Raw genomic sequence first — 22047 nt, forward strand, 5'->3', positions numbered from 1 at the left:
ACAAAGGGGGAACAGAAGTGGAAGGCGCTCTACCCACTGATGCAAGAGATTCAAAAGGAAGGAAGCATTGCCTGTCTTGCGAATGGCAAACACTTAGGTGTAGTAAATAGCACCAGTGTGATTCTTGTGTCCCCTGATGAGAATTCTAAAAAGCCATTGCTTGAAGCAGAACACGTTTTTAAAATCTTTTTGAAAGTTGACCCTTACCACTGAAGTACTTAGGAGTAGTAGCTTGGTCTGAAAAGGGAGTATACCAGACCATAGAACTTTATTCCAATAGGTTCTTTTTGGGAAGTATGTTGCAGTAGCTTGTCTTGGCAGGCAGGAGTGTATACCAGGTCCAGGAACTGTTCTATCAATTGGTTCTGTTCTGGAACAGAGAGTGGTGGTAGTAGTAAAGCTGGCATGAGAGTAACCCAGGTGAATGTTGTGGAAGTACTGTGGTGGGGAAAAGGTTGTGAAGAAGGAGTTGAAGAATCACTGCAATGTTTTGAGGTTTTGCTGAAACTAAAAGTGATACCAAAATATCCTGACAAAGACACCTGTTACAAGATCTTTACTGAAATACATTTTGTTGATGACAAGAAGCTGTCTGGAAACCTTGGATACAAGTGGAAAGAGGAAAGCTTTTGTTAAACAATTGTGAACGATCCTTAGAATCAAAGTTGGAACTTTGTATTGTCAAGTTGGAACAGAAAAATAACTAGCGTGGAACTTTTTGTTAACACAGGATTTCCTTATCCTTTTTGAACAGTTAAACAGCAACCTGCTTGAATCTGGGGAAGGGGATTTGGCCAGGTTATTAGAAGAAGCAGCCATTGTGATGTGAACTTTACTGGTATATTTGTTGTTATTGAACAGCCATATAGCTCCTTATACATCTCCTTATTGATTTGGTGTATTTTCAAGTGTGAGGGGCAGAAACCTTTTGTTAGAGTGTTTCCTTCAGTTTATTTTAGGCAGGGAAATCCTCGTCATGGTAGGGATAGTGAGGCTTTTATCTAGCCTTTAAAGTTAATAAAATTGCATCTTTTGAAAAACATTCACAATGTTGTGGGCCCCCTTAACCACCAGTAAAAGCACTACCCACAGGTACTGAAACGAGGTGGGGGTGGGGGGGCTGACTGCAGCAGCCACCCATGTAACATAATGTGAATGTTTCGGTTTAATTATTTGACATGTGTATGTATGTTTGTGTATCATTGTTTGTAGTACATTTAAAAGTACCTTTACAGGTGTGTACAGGTTATAGGTGTAGCTGTTTATACTTATTAATATATAGAGCATGTCATTAATCAAGTAATGTACGTGGAGTTGGGTAGAAGAGTGGATAAGTTAGAAGTGATAAGAAATGGTGTTGTGTACCCTGGCATGAGTTAAGGAAAGGGAAGTTGCGGCCTGCCTGGGGCCGCCTAGGGGGTGCGACCACCCACTGGGGCCATCTACTGGCCCTCTTCTGCAGTGGGCAGGGTGGTGCCAGGTGGAGGTTCGTAGTCTGCTTCATCAGGTCCACCCTTTGATTCTCCCTGTGGCTCCTTTAAGGGAGTGTGGGTGGATGGGCAGATCCCTCTGAGAAAACTCATGCCAGGGGAACAGAGGTGAGGATTAGTGTTAGGGGGAAACGTTTAGGAAATGTTTATAAAGAAAGGGGTCCTTGTTGGGACCCCTAAAACATCCACCTTGGTGGCTGTGTCCCATTAGAGTAGAGAAGGCAAGGACTCAGGACGTAGCCCATCTCCTGTTTAAGAACCATTTTATTTGCAGGTTGCAGCAGGCCCCTTTCTTTCTTGCTGGCCTGGGGTATGCAGGTGGTTGGTTCTGAGGGATATGCCCCTGGCCTGGGGAAAGCACAATTCCTAGACCAGGCTGTGGCCGTAGAACAGGGGTTAGATTGGAGATACCCAGGAGATGGGCTAGACCCTTGAGGAACCAGGGCCATCATCCTAGCAACACCAACTACCGTTTCTAGAATTGGCATTCCAGGGGGAGGCGAGTTTCCTTAAATGGGTGGGGGTAAAAGCCGTGGCCCGAAATTGGGCCTGGCTAGGCAGGGCTACATGCTTGTTCCCTAAAGAAAATATAGAAATAAAGACCCCAGAGTGTTAGTGCCCTGTGGACTAACCTGTACTGAACCTTCCAGCCCTGCATGGGGCTGGATGAACTGGTAAAAAGGGCAGAGCTCCCCTGCTCAGGGGTAGATTGGGTAGGGGAGCTTAAAGATTTGAAGAAATAAAATGTTGAAGGAAAAAAGAACCATTAGGTTAAAGGAAGAGAAAAGTGGTGGCTCCCTGGGGGGGCATTGACTTGAATGGCCCAAAGGGCACCATGTACACTTTTCTCAAAATACCCGATTCTCTGCCATTTATGTTCCCAATATGGCAGTGAAAGCTACAGCGTCTTAAATTAAAGCCACCAAAATGACATTAAAAGTGTTAACTGTTTATGTTCCTGTGAAGTCCTGTTGCAGAGATAACAGTCTGAAAAGTGTATTAATAAAATAGCTGTTTGAACCAAATGGTCAGCATTGTCCACCATATAAGGGCATACTTCCAAGGCTGCTCTTGAGTTGGCTTTGAAGCTCCCAGTAGAAGTCGCGAGGACGTGTGATTTCCTATTTCTCACCTAGGTGTCCCAGAATCTCTAAGGTAAGAGGCCCCTGTCCAGACAAATGTCTGACGAGCGTGTGACCTTTCTCTGTCTTGGTCCATTGAAAGATTTCAAAGGTGGTAGTTACCAGGTAGGTGTCCCAGATCTCCTTGGGACTTCTCTTGGGGGTAGTCCACTGCTGTTGTCAGCCAAATGGCCCTTGAGCCATGGCAGAAGAGCGGGATGAGGTAGCATAAGTTTAAAAAAAAAAAGAAAACATGAAATCTGTGCCGCTTGTGTGGGTGCATCCTGGTGTCTTCTGTGGGCCCGGGCACCATGCCCCAAGCACCCGGGCACTGACAGGGCCTTGAGGAGCAGAGGGCCTACCAAAGGGGCCAGACTGGGTGGGCCCAACATTCAGGACCTGGACCATGAGCGTGGAGCGGTCCGGAGGAAGAAAGAGCCACCCAGCTCAGGCCAGATGTGTGGGGCAGCCTGAGCCGGGTGACCGAGCAATGCCTGCCACCTGTGTGGCCACCACAGGGCCAGACAGTGTGGGCCCTGAAGAAAAAATGCCTGTGGCCCGTGTATGCCAGGTGCTGCCTATGAAGAACAGGATGAGGCAGCATAAGTCTGCCATGCCTCATAGGTGGGGTGGTGAAAATCAAGTCTCTGGCCACCATGTCCTTGAAGTCTGGGTGAAGAGAAGTCCCAGCCTGCACAGTCCAAGCAGACCCGGGTGAAGGTGGAGGGGGGTCCAACATACCTGCTGGAGCTCCAGGAAGTCAAGCAAGCTCACCCTTTTGTGCCGTGAAGAGAGGGGGCCGGCCGCCTAAAGAAGGTGACAACTTACACTGCTATTAACCTGTTCTTTTTTAGAAATGTTTTTATTATAATGCTACAATGCAATCATGGTATCACCAAGTGCCAAACATTAAGGAATTTCAGGTCAGCAAGTGAAAAGAAGTGCCATTTAACTACCTTGAATAGTATACGTAATGTCAGTCAGCCTCTTGGCACTCTTGGAACCAAACTGTGGAATCATGGGCGTAATTATAGGGGGGCACAGTGGGTTTTTGCCCCCCCCCAACTTCTGTGGCATGCCTTTTTGTCCCTCCCCATCTTTTGGAGGGAGGGCAGCAGGGCGGCAATCCTCAATTATGTAATTGGACAGCGCAGGCCCGGCTGGGGTGTCCAGCAAGGCTTGCGCTGTCTCATTACATAATGGTGAGATGCCTGGCAGTCGCGTTGCAACACATTCAGGGTTGGGATGCCCTGTGTGGCTCTGTCCATCACCCTGGCTGGCCTGACTCAAAGTCAGCAGCCAGGGTGCTGAACTGGGTGTGTCAGGGTCTGGCGCCTGTGCTGCCACACTAGCAGCAGCACTTCCAGGGGCCGCACGCAGAGAATCGCTTTTCAGCTTTGTGTTTGTGTGACACACAGCCAGGAACTAGGAAGCTTGTTTCTGTCTGGGGGTGCACAAGTGCAAAGAGGTTAGGTCGGGGTAACATAAGACGTGCCCCGGGCGGCATTTGAAAGCAGAGCAGAGGCACTTTAAAAAAAAAAAGAATCATTTTTAATTGTGTTTGTGTATGTTTGTGGGGGGATGAGCTGCTGGCTGACCCTAGTGAGGGCGCGTTTCACATTTGGACAATGTGAGCAGAGCTCACAGTACACATTAAGGCCCCATGTATGAAGACACACTAACAATAACAAATAGTGCATTCTGTGTGGCAAGCCACAGCTCTGCAACGCCTCTAACATTAGTACTGCCACTTTTCATTTGCTACTAAATCACCACCATCCTAATTTCAAAATGAAGTTGGCAGAAGGTGCGCCCTCCCCAAGTAGAGTGGAAAGAGTGAAGCTGAGAAAACCTGTGACCCAAAACTGTCGTACTCTACAAATTCTGTGAAATTTAGGTGAGTGCTATGCACCTTCCAAACATGGTGAACTTTTGTTAAGCAGTTTTTGCTCTAGGTGCGCAGAAGGAACCGTATGGGAGTTTGTGTTAAAGGCACACTTTTAGGAGCCCTGTATAACTTTTCTCCCTGCCGCCAAAAATAATCTTCATCAAACTGGCAAAAAGTATTTTGAATTTTGCAGACTCTTTTTCAGGATGGTTTGGTGCAAATGAGTAAATGGGTGTCATGGTTCAGGTTACAGGCCACCAAAAACTGCTTCACTTAACAAACTAATACACGAAAAATAGGGTTGTCCCAGTTTGTTAATGTGGATTTAGGGGACAGTACATAGTCTTCAGACAAAGAAAAGAGGAAATCCACATGTTTACAACAGGTTATTTAAAGGAATACGTTACAAAGGTTTATGCAAGACCAATAATAATGCTCAAAAGTTAGTCATCAGAGAGGAGGGAACAGAAAGAAATACAGGTCTGTCTTCAAGGTTATAAGAATTTATTATCAACATAAACATTGTTTTTGAAGCATTGATAGACATGCAAAAGAATTTCTTAAGATACATTTTTAGAAAAAATTGAAACAGAATAAAAACATTGTTGAAAACAACATCAGGAAAAAACGCATAGTAAGTTTTTATAGTGAAAATAATACAAAGTTCTGAAAATAATTAGATACTTATATCTTTATCTACCACTCTAACCAACTTTTTCCCTCATTGTTTAGAATTAAATCATATAGGTTGGTTGTCTAGGTGGTTGTAAGGTAGTGTATGTGTATGATCAAATTCTGATCATGTCTGGTACTGAATAGATTGCCAAATCTGCCAAAACTTATCAAACTAAGCAGGGGGAGTATCCAGCATTATAAGAGCATTGTAAGAGTGTGGGGGTGTGTGGGGTGGGAGATGAGCAACGAAGTGCAGTGTGTGGAAATCCACATGGTTTCATTGGCACCCTCAAATCGCCCACCCCAGCCCCAATCTACTTTTTTGGTATCATTAGTGGAAGATGGCATTTTAACACACAACAAAAAAAATAAAACTGCAGGATCATTCCAGATGCAGCAAATCAACTATTAAAGCTCTGGCCAAGCCCTCTGAGGCAAAATACATGCAAACTTCCTAATTATTATATGGAAGTGACTTTAGAATAAGTTGCCATAAATAAGCCAAGTGACAAATAACTTTGTGGTGCAAAATACCTAAATTGCACTATTGTTATATATAGAGCAACGCTATGGTCATTAGGCTTTTCCATTATAATACCATGATACATTAACGCAAGCTTTGAAATGAATCAGAGTCCCTTGCAGAGCTGCAGATAAGGCACGATGTGATTAATTGATTTGCTCAGGATCACACACTTGGTTAAATGGTGAAACTGGGATGTGTACAATTTATGCGACCGCGCACATCTTTCCAGGTTTAGTTGATATAGATATTAATTAAGGTTTGGCTTTACATTTCATGTGCTTAAATAATTATTTATATCAATGCCTATGAAGCAAACCACATTACATAATGAACTAGCCTTTCATAGTAAACTAACCATACACTATATACATTGTCATAGAAATATGTTGAGCAATGGAGTATGGCTCTAGTTTTATTCTCCCCATTCTGCATGCAAAGTCACTATAGCATCATGTAGATTAATGTGAGCCTACCAAACCCCCTTGGTTTTTAAAGCCTTAGTCATTATTTCATAAAGCATGCAACATTATGCACCCTTCTCACTTCTGATCACCCCCTCCCATTCACATTTCTAAAGGGACAAATGTCCCTTCTAATAGTACCCCCTCCCCTCCCATCAGTGTCTAATGGCTCACATTGTAATGCTCTGTTGATACTGAGCAACGTGAGGACCCTCTGCTGCCTGGAGTTCCCTGGGACATTGACCTGGCAGCGGGACAAAGCTACCATTCGGAACGGGTAAGGTGTCCTGCTGCCAGGACAATGATCATGCGGAGCAGGAATTGCTCAGGGCACATTGTCCGGCTAGCGGGACACCTTTGCCGTTGAGCGCCCTCTTTGAGGTGCGGAACGGGAGAGGTGTCCCAATGACAAATGTCCCGGCCTGGCTCTTAAAAGAGCCACAGGGGCCAGCTTGCCCCCCCTGCCTCTCTCTCTCGGTACTCCACTGCTTGGAGCCATTTGAACACAGGAAAATATACCTTCATTTTAATCCATCAGAATCTTGTAGAAAAAATCTATCAGCACGTACACATAAAGTGCTGTGCAGAACCCAACTTTGGAGCTATGTGGCCTTTAAAAATTGATACCAAGTATACTTGGTCATCCACTGCACTGCATTAACCGATGGCTTCTGTCTTTGAATGAAAGGAAAAATCAAGGGAATTGCTGACATTGCAGTGAATCTGTTCCTTTTGGCCATGGCTTTATAGTTCAGCTAGGTCAAGTCAACTTAGCCAAAAACGTTAGGGATCAGGGGGCGATAAAGTCTGGTCTGCTCAATGGACATTGCGCCACTGTTTCCATGTGTTATTGTACATGTACATATGCATGTTGTGTGCACACAGTGTATGTCAATGGAGGTGCTGGGTGCATTTGTGTGTGAGTGAGAGTGTATGGAAGCATATGTATGTTGTCTTTTGTGCCTGAATGAATGATAAATAATGCATTGTTTGTATGTTCTATTGGAATTAAGTTTGTGAATGTTATGTTATGTCACTGGGTGCATGGCAGGCCGGCTGAAGATGTGTGGGGGCCCAATTGAATTTAAAAAATATGTCACCAGTATTATGAAAGTTATAACAGAGCGTCAGCAATGGACTCTTGTGGTGTAGTAGTCTAGTGTTATCCCTCAGAGATTTAGGTTGTTTGACCAAGATACAAAATCATGGCGGAATTGACTGTAGTCATTTTCGCTGCAAATACGTTTTTATCTCGGTACAAAAAACCAAACCCATGTCCCCCCAAACTGGCAGTACACCCATAAACCCCCCCCCCACTTACCTTTTCTCCATCCACCACATCTCTACTACCCTGTAGCATCAGATCCATCCAACTAACGTGGGTCGGATCTGACGCTGCAGGGTCCCTTTTTCTTTTTTTTTTTTCGGTCCCCTGCCACCAATGCTGAGGAAGCGGGGGACACCCCCACAACCACCTAAAACAGAAATACTGAATATAGGGAGCGGGGGACACCCCCACCCACAACCTCTGCTCTTCATGTTCGATATCTTTGGCTTCGAACTAATGGTGGTGACCGAATTCAGTCAAATATATCATTCAACCAAATTTCTTCAAACAATTTGGCTCAAATGATTCCTAGGAGCCACCATCCGCCTCCCTCCACCTAACCCTTGTCCCCAAATCATTTTCATCAACGTTACTCCACTGTGTGGAATAAACTTCCCCTCTAAGTTCTAAGAGAAATGGAAAAGCACCACAAATTCATGAAAAGACTCAAGATGGTACTTTTCAGGACAGATTTTGTCAAAAATTCAAGACTTTCTGCATGATCCGTGTTAATCACAACTGAACTCACGTAAATGCATGAAGTATGCACAGTTTGAGTCGTTATGTGAATGGGAAAGTAATTGTTCACTTGGAATGGTTATGCTACTGTACCCTTTTCGATTTAAATCACATAACCTTCCTCCCTCCCCTGCTGTCTAACCTCTGCCCCTTTTGACTAATGGGAAAGAGCGCAGCCTTTGGGAGGCCCAGACGCAGTCTTTCTGCTTTCCCTTGGGAGCCTCTCTACTGCTGACTGGCCACGCCCCCCTGCGCTTGAAGAGCCGAGGACCCCACCCGCAGGGCGAAGACCTAAATTGGACCCTTACGGGTTTGCATATTTGTAACTCGTGACGACATCCAAAGCTGCCCTAGGTTACTACACCAGGGGGAAAGCACTCATGAAAACATACAAATTGAATTTAGGGAGAGGAGAGTGGCAAATAGCAAACTGGGATTTGACAAGCGATGCCACCCTTCATAAACTAGTGCCATAGAAATTAGAACACACTCTATGTGCAATGCTGATCATTTGTCTGAAACCAGGCTACAAGGTATAATGCTTTCTGGCGCAAATTCTGTCCCCTTGGGGAAAAGAACACTGGGCATCTCTCTTTGGCCAAAGTACCCACTCAGGTATGAAATAACCTATGAGACAGCCATTATTATAATCCCTGCTGAACAAGCTTCTTCTGGGAATAGAGCTTGTTTGTGTACTGATAGGATCTGGGGTTCATTGTAATTGGTTTAACTATTATAAGGGTTGGATTGCTTAACTTTGATTTTTTTTCCTTCATGTTTTATGTGTTAAGTTGTACTTTTATGGCCTCACTGCGGAAATAAAGTTATTGACTGACTGACGAATGTCTATCCTGAGGCACTTTAAAGTGACTGGACTAGGTGCAACAAATCACCAATGAAGAAACATAAAATAAAAAACGACTGAAACCAGCATAATTTGCAATTACAAACGTATAGTTTTCCACATGTCATTGGCTTAAGCTCATGTTCATACAGTCGATTGCGTATAAAAATACGCCTGGAAAGAATGTGTATTGGCAGGTATGTTTCAGACCGCAACTTGACTAACTGGCCAAGGACTCCATCACATGACATCTACGGTCTTGGTTTTTTGCATTCTTTCACACCTAGAAACAAGTGGCCCTGTTCACAAATATTTGCACTGGAGCAAATCAGGAGATGCCAATGAGCCTCTCAGATTTGCATCTGCTCTTTTATACGTGATATGCAAAGCCTCAAACTGGAGCAAATCTGGAGATGCTCTGAGCACCTTCGAGACCTCCATGTGAAATCTGATTCACAAAGATTTGCACAGGTGCATCTCAGAGATGCACGTGGCACATCCAGTTTTGCTCCAGTTTCTATCTTTGTGAGTTAGGTATAGGATAGCAGGTGCAAATCAGAGATGCTCAACAGCATCTGCTAATTTGTTCCAGTGCATATCTATGTGAATCAAGCCTTCATCCAACATCAAAGCAACAATTCTGCCCAGTGTTGGTGATATACTTCATGTGACAAGAGCTGGGATGCACCCTTCGCACTAGCGGGATCAGTCAGTGCTCAGCACGTTGGGGCAACAACAACAAGAAGGCTTCATTGCACAAAACTGTGTGATTTCCAGGAAGAAATAGGATGCCGAAATGGATATTGTGGTGCCCTACATCACTGGTCCTCCAAAATGCCTCTATCAAGGAAAACCTGTCCCAGAGTAACAGACATCTGATACTGTTCCAAGGGAGAAGTAACAGGAATATCAGGCAGGCAAAGGCACCTGCGCAATATTTTTAGGAGCACTTTGAGTCTAAACCCAAGACAATGCAAACACACTTTGGGCTGCCAGAAAGAAAAAAAAGAAAGAACAAACTAGAGCCACCCAAACTCCTTATCTGAAGCAGGTTAGTGGATGGAGTCAGTAATTGGTTTCCAGAATGTAGAATTGAGGAAGGAAGGCTGCATCTTGGAAGTTATTTTGACAGATAAGTGTGCAGGGCACTGTCATCTAACACTAGATAAAGAGCAAAGGCGCACCAGAACAGTAGAATAATCTACCAGATGTTCAAATCCTGGCTGCAAGCTACATGTGGCAAGTGAACTGCTTAGGGTGCAGGGGTGGACTCTTCCTGAAGCAGTTGACCTGGAGACTGAGGAAAAGGCCCAGGCCCCTTGCTGACACACCCCCTTGAATGTCTGTCCTGAGGTATGAGACAGCTACTGAGACTTTGTGCAGTCACAAGAAGAATGTCTAAGAAGATGGATGCTGCAATGCTAGTGATGATGGCCAAAATGAGGTTGAATGTAATCAACGAATTTGGATCAATAGAGCTAGCACATGTTTGATCATTATATGTGGGTGGAAAGAGCGATCCACATATTGCCTCTGTTGAGGTTTCATGATTATGAGTATTTTTATATTTGTGAACATTGTGTCACAGCACTAGCACTTTTAAATGATATATCGGCTGTATGATTGAAGTTGAATGAGTGATAGTGATGTTAGATGTCAGAATGATATGGTGAGTGAAGATGATTTAACATCAGCACAGATGCACTTTTGTAAATTAACACGTGATGTTGTTTCAGGAATTTATATTGTAAGTGAAAAAAATAAACAAATTAATGGTTTTTGTAATAAATAATATGGATTGCAGACTCTGTTATCTTCCATCAGGCTCATTCGGTGGGATAGGAGCATGATTGGTGCCACATCCAATTATTTATTTTGGGAAGTGGGGTATGTCCATTAGTCCTCACCTGACACTAGTTTGTTGTCTCTGATAGCCAAAATGAGGACATGGAGCAGTACATGGAAGACCAAATCGAACTCAAACCAGTAGACCTGGAATGTAAAGACCCACCCGTACCAAATGACATGGACCCTGGAGAACCAAAAGCGATAGATTCTGCAATAGCAGGTTCAGTTGCACTAAAGTGAAGGTGGGAAACCTGTGCATATTTCTTAAGATTAGGTGTAGAAGGTGGAAGATAATATCAATGAGCCTAGTTGCCAGATGCAAAGACATTACTTTTATCTTAGTTTTACTTTCCTGAGTGTGGTGCTAGCTCAATTTAAATGCACGCAGACTGTCTACAAATGCACGTGTGTTGTATGGGACAATACCTTATATCATCTCACAGTCTTACCTGTATATGTTAACCTGTGAAGATTATCATTCCCCAGCCAGAACTCTGTCAGCTGGCTGCCAAAACCTCTCTTATATGTGTTCCAGTCACGAAAAAAGTCTACCGAGCCATCCCACCTTCTCTGGAACACCTGCAAAGAAACAAGGATTTTTCGTAAAGGTATTAGTCCAGTATTATTTGGGTTTGGAAAAACAATAGCAACATTCCAAGTAAAATACACAGTATCTCCTTGGAAAATATAAATATGCTGTATAAATACATCCAATGAATACACTCGAATAAAAACAGAGGAGTTCAAATTACATATTATATAACTCTCTAGCGTATCTGACTCAATTTCCCGATTTTTCAACAAGATCTTTACATTTGAGATTCAGACTAAACTTGATGGACACTAAAGAACGTAGAAGCCTGTACAATTCTAATACAGAGTTAAAGTGTCGCTTTTGTAAATCTTGTAAAGAAACACTAAAACATCTAACTCTGTTTTGTCCGAACTTACGTTCATTGAGAACACGTACACTCGGCTCTGTATTTGTGAAAGTTCAGACAGATTGTGCAGAGGATTGGTGGCAGTGTATGTTTGAGGGCTCCAATCGCACACTTCTGTTTGCTCTTGTAACATTTCTTGAAGATATGAAAAATCGTGATCACATTACCCCCCTGTAATTCGTACCCCTGGAGTGTTGGAATTTGGAATCCCGGTGGCCCGTAAGAGGAATGTGATTATGTGTATGTCGGTGATAGGATGTCTAATAGTTAGGAAGGGGGGTTTGTGGAATTGGTTTTGTGTTCTGTGTCTTGATTGTATCTTTTTTTTTTAAAGGTTGTAAAAACCGTATTAAAAAAATATATATATATTATATATAAAGGACACCATTATCAACAACATCTTAAAACAGCATCACCTCATGGATGATGACAGAAATTGGCTGAAGCTACAGGGCAGGATAGTTAGTTCAAAGATGCATGCACTGTCACTGCATGTGCTTTGTTACGATCCTTCCTACATCCCCTCCATGCCTTTCAGGATGGTTCATCACTTTATTTAGACGGTGAGACCCAATGTCCCAAAGTGAGCAGCCGAAGTACATTATTAATATCGGAGTAACATAATTTCAAGATACCTATATCTGCTCAGCCAGCAGTTAGTCTCTCATATGAATCAGTTATACACAAAACGGCCTTGCAAATCTCTCATTTTAATGCCCTGATGGCAACTTTCCCTGAAGTCAAGTGCACCCCCCCACCCCCCCGAGTGGGGGGATGATACTCCAGTTGGACATTTGACATTCACTTTATCCACTAGAGGCTCAATTCATCTTATTTTAGGCTACAGACCACCTGGTCCTTGTAAACGTTTCTTGGAGAATGTTGATTCCTTCCTAGTTACTGGAGGGAGTAAATATAAGGAATTACTGTTAATGGGAGATTGGAATGTCTGGCTAGACGTCCCTGCTAAACCTTACTTTAAGGAACTATGGGAACTTATGGATAGTCATGGGTTACATCCATTGGGAATCCAATATTCCAATATAAAAGGACATTGGATGTACTAATAGCGAGAGGCTCCCTTGCCTCCCTGAAAGAATCTACACCAGTCTATTGGTCTGCTCATTTTGTTCAGTTTTTTTCATTGACATTGCCGAAGGGAGACAGTGTAAATATTAAAGGCAGTTCTGTTATTTATTCTTGTAGACTTAGGGATTTAGATAGAATTATGTGTGGCGACATCAAAAAGGCTCTTGCCTCTATTGACTCCCTGCTTTCTTGTGAACAATATTTTGCAGCTGGAGTCTTACTTATGGATGATGTCTGCGCTAAGACTGCCCCTTCTAAACCAAAGAAAATAAAGATGTTTAAACCCTGGTTTACACAGAATTTAATTCCTCTCTGCAGGCTAGTCAGTAGAACAGGCCGAAAATGGCAGGAGAAATCAACTCCTGAGAACATTGTCAAAAAAGGTAGCAGGCGCTCCTCTCCAGAAAGAACATGGCATGATAACCTGTTCTGAGATGAGAGTTTGCAGCACATGCTTTTTGCTCACGGTACCTTTCACAGATGGGAAATACCCATTTGCATATCAGTCTTTGTCCCGCCCACATGGGCTGTCCAGCACTGAAATGCTATGGCAATTCCTCTCTGAACAAGAGTACCAACAGCAACCCCATACACATGTTTCAGCCTTGTTGCTTTTGGTACTCTTGTTCAGAGAGTAATTGCCATAGCATTTCGGTGCTGGACGTGCAAATGGATTTTTTCCCATGTGTGAGCAAAAAGCGTGTGCTGCAAACTCTCATCTCAGAACAGGTTATCATGTCATGTTCTTTCTGGAGAGGAGCGCCTGCTCCCTTTTTTGAAAAATCCTGAGAACATTGACAAGGCCAAGAGAGTTCCGCACAAGTATAAGTCAGCCATCTTTCAAGCAAAGAGAGATTTTCTTTGTAAAACATTAAAGGTCACTAATAATCTACCCAGGGAACTCTACTCCATTGTTTCTAAATTTTGTAATCCGATCTGCAAAGCTACCTCAATTCAACCCTCTTTTGTGCAGGTTAATCATTTTTATTCCTTTTTTATTGATAAAATTGAATTTATTAAAAGGGACATTGCCGTAAAAATCCAAACACTGGCAGTAGCTGCCTTGGAACCCCCAACTAATTCACTTCCAATACAATCATCTAACTCATTGAGACAGAGCTCATTACCTAGTTTTGATTTCCATCAAATATTAGAAGATGATGTGCATCGGTTATTGGAGACTCTCAAACCAAACAATGACTCTCTAATTCACCTTCCGGCTTATGCAGCCAAACGTTTAGCCTCAGATGTAACTCCATTTGTGACAGAGTTTATCAATAAATCTCTGATGCAGGGGATTGTAACTTTTAGCCTTAAACACGCTATAGTTACACCCCTGCTGAAAAAACCTACTCTTGATTCAGAGATTTTGCAGAATTAGAGACCTATAGCAAGTCTTCCCTGGCCTGCCAAAAGTCTTTAAAAAGTGGCCAACTTCAGGAATTTGTGGAACAAGAATCCTTGGTGGACAGGTTCCAGTCAAGATTTAGACTCAGATTTGGAACAGAGACTGCTCTGTTATCTATACAGAATGACCTGTTGAAGGCGGTAGACCAGGGTGAGCTGTCTCTATTGGTGATGTTAGATCTGACCGTGGCCTTCGATACAGTGAACCATTCCATTCTTTTAGATCGGCTTCAAGTGACCGGATGGGTCTCTAAGCAGGCTGCTGGTTGGTCTAAATCATTTTTGACAGACCGCCATCAGTAAGTGAGATTGGGCACATTTCTATCAAATCTTATCAAGTTGAACTGTGGAGTTCCACAGGGGTCGTCATTGTCGCCCTTATTGTTACATTTGTACATACGCCCCTTGATAGAGATCCTGAGACGTCATGGGATGAGTTTTCATTCCTACACAGACGACACCCAGATCTTCATCAGGATTGTTAATTTTGTTGAAGCATTTGTTAAATTGGGTCAGTGCTTGGAGGAAGTTGGTTGTTAGATGTCCAACAACCAGCTCCAGCTAAATGCAGCTAAAACCAAACTGATTTTGTTCGGTCCAAAACATCTCCTTATTGCTGCTAAGAAGCTACCGGTCCCGACTCTTTTGGGAACAAGTTCAAAATGAGTTTCCAAGGTTATAAATCTAGGCTGTGTTTGGCAGGAAGACCTGGGCAGTGAAAGTCAGGTTGGAGCAAAGGTCAAGGTGCATTATATGTTGAGACTTTTACGTGAGGTACTCCCTTATATCCCCGGGCAAGATCATGCTCCAGAGGTGGGTGCCTTGACCAATACTTACCTAGACTACTGTAACAGTCAATTAACCGGCAACCCTTTAAACAAATGCTTAGACTTCAGAAACCCCAAAATGAGGCTATTAGGGTGATTTGTAAGCTGGCAAAACTGCCCATGTTTCACCTTCCTGTTGTGCCTTACACTGGCTTGTGGTCGAAGACTGTATTAGATTTAAGGTGGCCTGTATAAATGGGTAGGCCCCAGCATACTTGAGTGATTTGATTCGGCCTTACCAACCTATGAGATCTTTGCGATCTAGTGACTGCCTCCTTTTGGTAATTTCTCACTCAGCTTACTCAACAATAGGAGATAGAAGATTTGCGGTCTTCGGCCCAAACATTTGGAATTCGTTCCCAATTGAAATTAGGGGCATTAAATCTTTGTGTATGTTTTGCAGAGGTCTAAAAACCTTCCTCTTTAGGTAATTTTGCCTCAGATGTTTTTTCTGCTGTATTCCCTATGGGCTAGTGTTGCTTTGCATATTTATGTTATTTCATCTGCGCCGCTATATGGTTTTGTCCGTCATGTGCGTGATATAAATGTAAAATACAAATACAAAATACAATCAATGGATATTAAAGATAAGGCTGTAGTTCGGAATTATCTGTGTGCCTCTCTGCAGAGATTCAAAAAAACGGAAGTACCTCTTGACAAGAAGTCTTCGTGTTCACTGTTAATGATTATGGTTCTTGGTTTATGATGCTGCAGCAACCATTCCTGTGGTGGTGAACTTCTGGAAACCAGCTGGTCTGTAGAAGAGCTCCTCAGAAAGGTGCTGAGCCAGAGTACATTTAAACTACTAATGCTGGGGAGTGGATCTGTTTTTCTGGGTGCAAAAGTTGCCATTCCAGTAGCGGGAAAGTGCAGTCTTCACTACGAGCAGAGGGTTCTTGAGGCTTGTTATAAGCTGACCTTGGGTGTCTCTGGATCATCACACAACTCAACATACAATACCACAAGACATTGAGTGTTGGTTCTCAAAATAGTTGTTTAATAGCATTTAAAATACAATACATAAAAGATTACATTATAACATGCAAATGTGTAAAGCATGCCTCTAGTAATCCTGTTAATTCACAGTAAACTGTTAAGTCACAGTGCGCATAAAAATGACAAAAAGCCCAAGCCCACAACTGTGTATAAGAAGGGTCTTGTACAGGATTATTCACAGTTTGCAATAACTATGAGAAATAATATTGAAATGTAAAGGATCCCAGTTCCAACTGGAGGTTTGCAGAATCTGGCAATCCGAATCAAGGGTTCCAAGCACCCAGAGGTCTTATTGACCAGAGTTTAATGAGAACCTCTACAGTGGTGCAACAACTTCAATGAGGAATCGAAGTGAGATTGGGTCAGCAGAGAACTACAGGACGTCTCCTGGTACTTCCCAGAGACCAGATCTGGGGGTCTTGCAGGGCCAAGTGTAGGCCACTTCAGTGTGTAATCGAAGCAAGGATAACCCAGTGGAGAATGGTAGTTCTACATGCAAATGAGGGCTTGTTGAATCACAACCATGGATTTGCTGTGGCTGTAGACGTATTTGGTACTGCAATATCAACCCACCCCTTTTGAGGTTTGATATTGAATAACTTGGGTACATCGTGGGCACTAGCAAAGGGAACAGATCTTCCGGTTGTCCATAACCCTTCACGAGGAGTTAGGGAACGGTCAAGGCATCACCTTTGCAATGCAAGTGAAGGACCGCCTACGGGCCACAGAGCATCTTACTAGGTGAAAGACCAAATTCCTCAGCAGTACTGGAAGCAGAGAACATATCAGTATAATGTTCTGATAAGTCTGATTTAAGATCTGCAAAACTTTCACCTGTAACTCTGAGAACTGTCAAATTTAGCCTGCCCCAGGTTTGGAACCAGACATTGGAGATCAGTGAGTGCCACATTTCAAGTTGACTTTTTCTGGGTTTTCCATGCAAAGAAGGAGTTTATTCTGTCCTGCTGAAAGGTTTTGACAACGTTTTGTGATTTACATAATGCCTTTTTAAGCGACCAACAAGAATTGGTGGGGTCTCAAAACCAGGTGGTTCACGCAACTTTACCAAGGCTGGATTGCCCTTACTTCCTTCACTCTTAAGTTTAGGAAATAATTCCTGACCTGAGGAACTTGGAGTCCTTTCAAGAACGCTCTCTTTCTTTCTTCTTCTTCTTTATTTCCTTGCTTGTTTCCTTTTTTGAGAAGAGAAAGGGTCTTTCTCCCTTGAAGGCCATGGCACCCTGTTGGGGAACAACCACAGCGGTGTGGATCCCAGGGAGACAGCCCAGATGGGGAAAAAGCACTTAATGGCACAAAAAACCCTGAAGTCTTTGTTCGTTGTACCGTACCAGGATGCAGATACATCCCAGAGGAATGAGAAGGACTGTCACCGAGGAACAGAGAATAAAAGAGGGAGTCAACGGGTTAAAGGAAGACAAAACAAAGGAGCCGTCAGTGGGGTGAGACACACGGAATGTAGAAGGCAGGACCAAGGAGGCAGCATAGGGAGAGCGAGGAGTAGGGAAGACGTACCTGAGTTAGGATAACCAACAGCGCCTAGCCCGGCAAACTACTGCAAGGGTTGCAATACTCCGAGCAGCGTTGCTGCAGTGTAGAAATAGTGCAGCGGCCATCTTGGAAAACACTAGACCGCAGGTTCACGTTTAATGGGAACGTGAGGGAACAAACCAGGAAGGTAGTCCCCAATGCCTCCATAGGCTCCATCGGCACGACGTGACTTGGGGGTCCTTGATAGAAGATTCTAATTTTGCGCAAGAAACTTTGCAGAAGAGCTAATACACTTCAGTGGGAATTTTCTAACACTGTATCCAAAATCGCTTGAAGGGGTTTCCTAAGTATTTTAATACAGTAATCTGAGCAATAGTGAGAGGAAAATGATTAAGCTTTCCAACCAATGCTTGGAATATGTGTTTAGAAGCATTCTAAGAATTATCTAACCCCAGATTTGGTCCATGTGATTTTGCAAGCAGCAGAAATCATGTTTCAGGATTTGTTCCATTTTAGGAAAATGTGTCCATTTTCTTCCTTTTACACCCTTAGGGTTTGGCGAATCTGGTTTCGTAATTCTTGAACTTCCTGGATTATTTGCATATTGTAAATCCATAAAGTTTCCATGGTCTCAAAATGTATTAGGCAAGAAACCTACACTTTACGATCCAAAAACACTGTGAACCCGGTGGTAGCTAAGTGTGGAACTTCACTATGTGGGGTGTTGGCACCATTACAATATAGACGAAGCCTGTTTTTCCTTCTGTCCATTTTCAGGGATTTAAGGGCAGCCTAATTCCATCAATCTCCATTTACACTGTTCCTGGAATTCATGTGTCTAGATTTGCTGAGATATGGCAGAGAGTATGGGAACAGTAAAGATAAATGAGAACTGGGTCTTGTACAGGTGTATTCTGCTAGGTGTTTTTTTAAAGTACAAATCCAGGTTTATCAGATCTTCACGCAGAGTTTTTTTTTTTTTTTTAAATACTTTTTATTATTTTAAACAAACAACATTAAAACCTTTTAGGACGTTCATAATCATTGTCAAAACATCATATTACACAATTATTGTTTCTGTCCTCCCCTCTCCCTCCCCCTTAACTCGAGCCATCCCATCTGCGTCATCTGCACAAGCATCTTCAGGAATCCCAGTACTTGTTGACTCATCCGAGTCTCCTGTTTCATGATTGACCTGGTGGGGATTTGCCATTGAGGACACCAGTTGCCTCCAGGCTATCAGGGGGCCCACTTCCTCCTCTCCCCCCCTGGTGACAGCCTCAAACCATACCACAGTTTCTGCTTCTGCCCATCTCAGGAGGTCCCCCCACCATATCTCCACTCTAGGTCTAAGGGCCGCCTTCCAGCACATTGCAATTCTGCGCTTGGCCAAAACATAGACCAGGTCTTTCATTCTTCACACAGAGTTATGCATCAATTTGAGCAAATAAATATGTGAGCGCCTTTCTGAAGCCCCCATAGAATAAATCTATTCTTTACATTTTAGGCAAAAACTCTTCCACCCAATAACCAATCGAAGTGTGTCACATATGTTAAAATGTTGCTGTACCCTTGCCTCCTAAAAACTCCTTCTCTACGGCCTGGGTAAATGAATGACATTCAAAGTTGCCTTTCAGATCCTTCCAAGTACACTAGATGGGGCTCATCATTTTGAGCCAAAAGCACTGCCTGAGTGAAACATGGCACCTCCAATGAGATATGAAAACCACTTTATGGACATCATTGGGAAAGGCCAGGGCCTAGACTGGAAATGTAAATGGATTTGAGTTGATTTCTGAAATCTCCTCGCTTCCCCAGCATATCTATCTAGTTCAGCCAGAGGTACATGGTGTTAATTTCCATTGCATCTAAAAGTGAAAGCAGATGGGGTGCTAAAATAGGTCACTTAAAATAACGCCTAGTTGATTCTCCTGCTTGCAAGGGAGTTCTTGGGGCCTGCAAGTCTGGTTCCTGGTTTCAAATGCTAACCATTTTGTTTTTTAACAGTGTTACACTACTAACCATAAATGTGAAAGTGCCTGCAGATTGCACGCCACCCCTAAATGGTTGATTTGTGTGCTACCACACACACAATACTGTTTATTCACAGTAAACTATGAAGTCACAGTGCAAATAAAAATGAAGACAAACACAGGAACACAAATGTACATAAAACACGTCTCAAACATGGTTATGCATATACCATAACTGTGAGGAGTAATATAAAATTGCAAAGGATACTAGAGTTTTGATGAATCCAGCATTCTGAGTCCAAATTTCCAAGGAGTCCAAAGTTTTATGGAGTCCAGAGTTCTAGCTTTCCAAGGAGCCAGACTTCCAAGCAGATCTACAACTTTTCTAGCAAGGAATCCAAGCCAGGTGTACTAGCAGGAAACTAGGAGGAATTCCGGCCAGATTGTACCAGAAGAGAACTATGGCAAATCAGTATCTCGGGGAGATATATCCAAGTTGTCTTGTAGAGCCAGATGTAGGCTACCCCAGGGAGGAATTCAAGGAAGTCTGGACCAGTGGAAAACTATGGAACATCAATATCCCAGGAAGCCAGAGTCACATGATCTTTCAGAGCCAGATTTAGACAACGCCAGAGGAGAATACAAGCAAGGTTGGTCCATCAGTATCTCAGGGAGCCAGGTCTTTGTAGTCTTGCAGAGCCAGGTGTGGACAATTGGAGTATGGGAATTCATACATCATGTAAGCAAACAGAAATATAAAGCAATGCAATGACGCCACAATATCAGTGAGATATTATTAATAGAAGCTGACAAAAACGGCAATGGGGTTGCCAAGAATAGAAGTGACTACATTCAAGAAGCATCACATAAAATGCAAGACAAAAGGTGTTATGGCAAATTAAAAAAACAAATCCACATAGTTATACCAAGCAGAACCTAAAAAAAGCTCCTTGACTAGAATTGTTCAGGCTTTTCGAGCAAAGAGAAGCATGAGCTCCTGATTGTTGGAAACCCCATCAGGTCCACCATCTATTTTTTATCCACAAGACTTATATTAACTTTCCACCTTTCAGGCTAATTTTCAGTGGCATCAGGAATCTTGCGTAACCACTATCGGAGTATATTGATATATTGCTATTTCCTTTTGTGTCTAAACTTAAGTCATATGTCAAATACAGCACCGATATCCTGAACTGCTGTACACACCTGGAATGGAAAAAAATCATATCTCGTGGTAAGACTAGGTTTGAAATGATTTTGCACTACAGTTGATCACACTATTGAGTGCTGTGCTATTGAGTCATTTGTGTATGCCTGCTGCGGTCCTGTCGTTGAAGGGCTGGACCTTCAGCCCAGTTCTCTGGCCATTGTCCTCTACCAATCATTATTGGGTTCCCTGTAGGCAATGGTGAATTATTTCCAGTGGCACTGGCTTGTTTTCAGGGCTCTATGGATAAGGGATGACTTTGGTGCTGCACTTCACCAGCTACCGACATCTCCATCGGGTGCAACATGCGGGCGCATGGGTCCACAAATCCTTCTCGCTACTAGGAGCGACATCCAGGCTGTCAGTTTTGTCACGGCACCCTGCCTCACCAAGAGATACGAGTCATGACAGCCGGGCAGTAAGTGCCTCTCAAAACGCTGATCAAAACACCTCTATAGGGAAACACTACTTACTATAAAGGGCCCTGGCTATGACCCTCACAGCCATACTTATTCCCATAAATAACCATTCCAACATGGCCATTGCTGCTGAACAAGATCTAAGCCTTTGGTGTTCAGCCTGCTGGTTTCCCCTTCTCCGTTACTGGAGGTTGACTCATAAAAAAGAAGTGCTAAGAGGTAGGTGCCTTGTGTCTTAATTGTGCTTGTGTTCATTGGTGTAGTTTGTTTCACTTGTTTTTCTTTTGTCCTTGTGATCCGAAGAGCTTTCTTTTTCCTGTGTGTCCTCAATGGCTGTTATTACCTCTACCTCCAGAAGGTTGGACTTGCCTTCCCTGACTGCACTTCGCCTGGGTCCCAGACTGGTGAGTTTGGGAAAATAAAGCCTGCCAGCACCAAGCATTGTGGACAAAAACACTAAACCAGTCTTCAACCAATCTTGGCTTTCAAATGCAACTTACAGCCTGTGAAGACCTGCTAATCACAACCTGCAATGCCAACCAAATCAAGCTCCCATCATCCGACCTGACAACTGAAGCCATCGCTCTGAAAGAAGAACATTCAGTGTTAAACCTGTCCCTGGCTACAGGAAATCCATGACCCTCGACCCCCCCCATTGTCCAGTTTGGTGTGTGAGAAATATAATGGAGACCCTAAGAAATGTACTTGGACATTTAAACCCCTTCAGTTTGCCACTCCTTGGGCCAATGTAGAGTTTATGATTGTGAACTTAACCAGTAATGCCATAGAATGGGTTACTAAACGGTTTATGGTGTCAAGCCCTCTACTGGACAAATATAAAGAAATAATCAAATAATTCAAGACAATATCATCCAGGAAAGACCAAATGTATTCTGCACAAGAGGAGCTGTTAGAGTTGCAGCAATAATCTAGAGACTCAATCTTACCTCACAAGAATTAAAGATTTTGCTAAGGAGACA

The 22047-nt window shown here is 43.1% G+C and overlaps 1 protein-coding gene across 2 annotated transcripts in view; it reads right to left on the bottom strand.

Moving 5' to 3' along the window:
* Positions 1 to 22047, bottom strand: part of LOC138471869 (ficolin-2-like) — a 469580-nt gene that overhangs the window by 173138 nt on the left and 274395 nt on the right. For both annotated transcript variants that reach the window (XM_069609728.1, XM_069609729.1), the window contains exon 7: positions 11149 to 11278. In XM_069609728.1, the coding sequence (XP_069465829.1) occupies positions 11149 to 11278 (130 nt within the window). The remainder of the gene's footprint in view (positions 1 to 11148; positions 11279 to 22047) is intronic.

This window comes from Ambystoma mexicanum, chromosome 8 (assembly GCF_040938575.1).
Source record: "Ambystoma mexicanum isolate Mex_15411 chromosome 8, UKY_AmexF1_1, whole genome shotgun sequence".
Classification (NCBI taxonomy): domain Eukaryota; kingdom Metazoa; phylum Chordata; class Amphibia; order Caudata; family Ambystomatidae; genus Ambystoma; species Ambystoma mexicanum.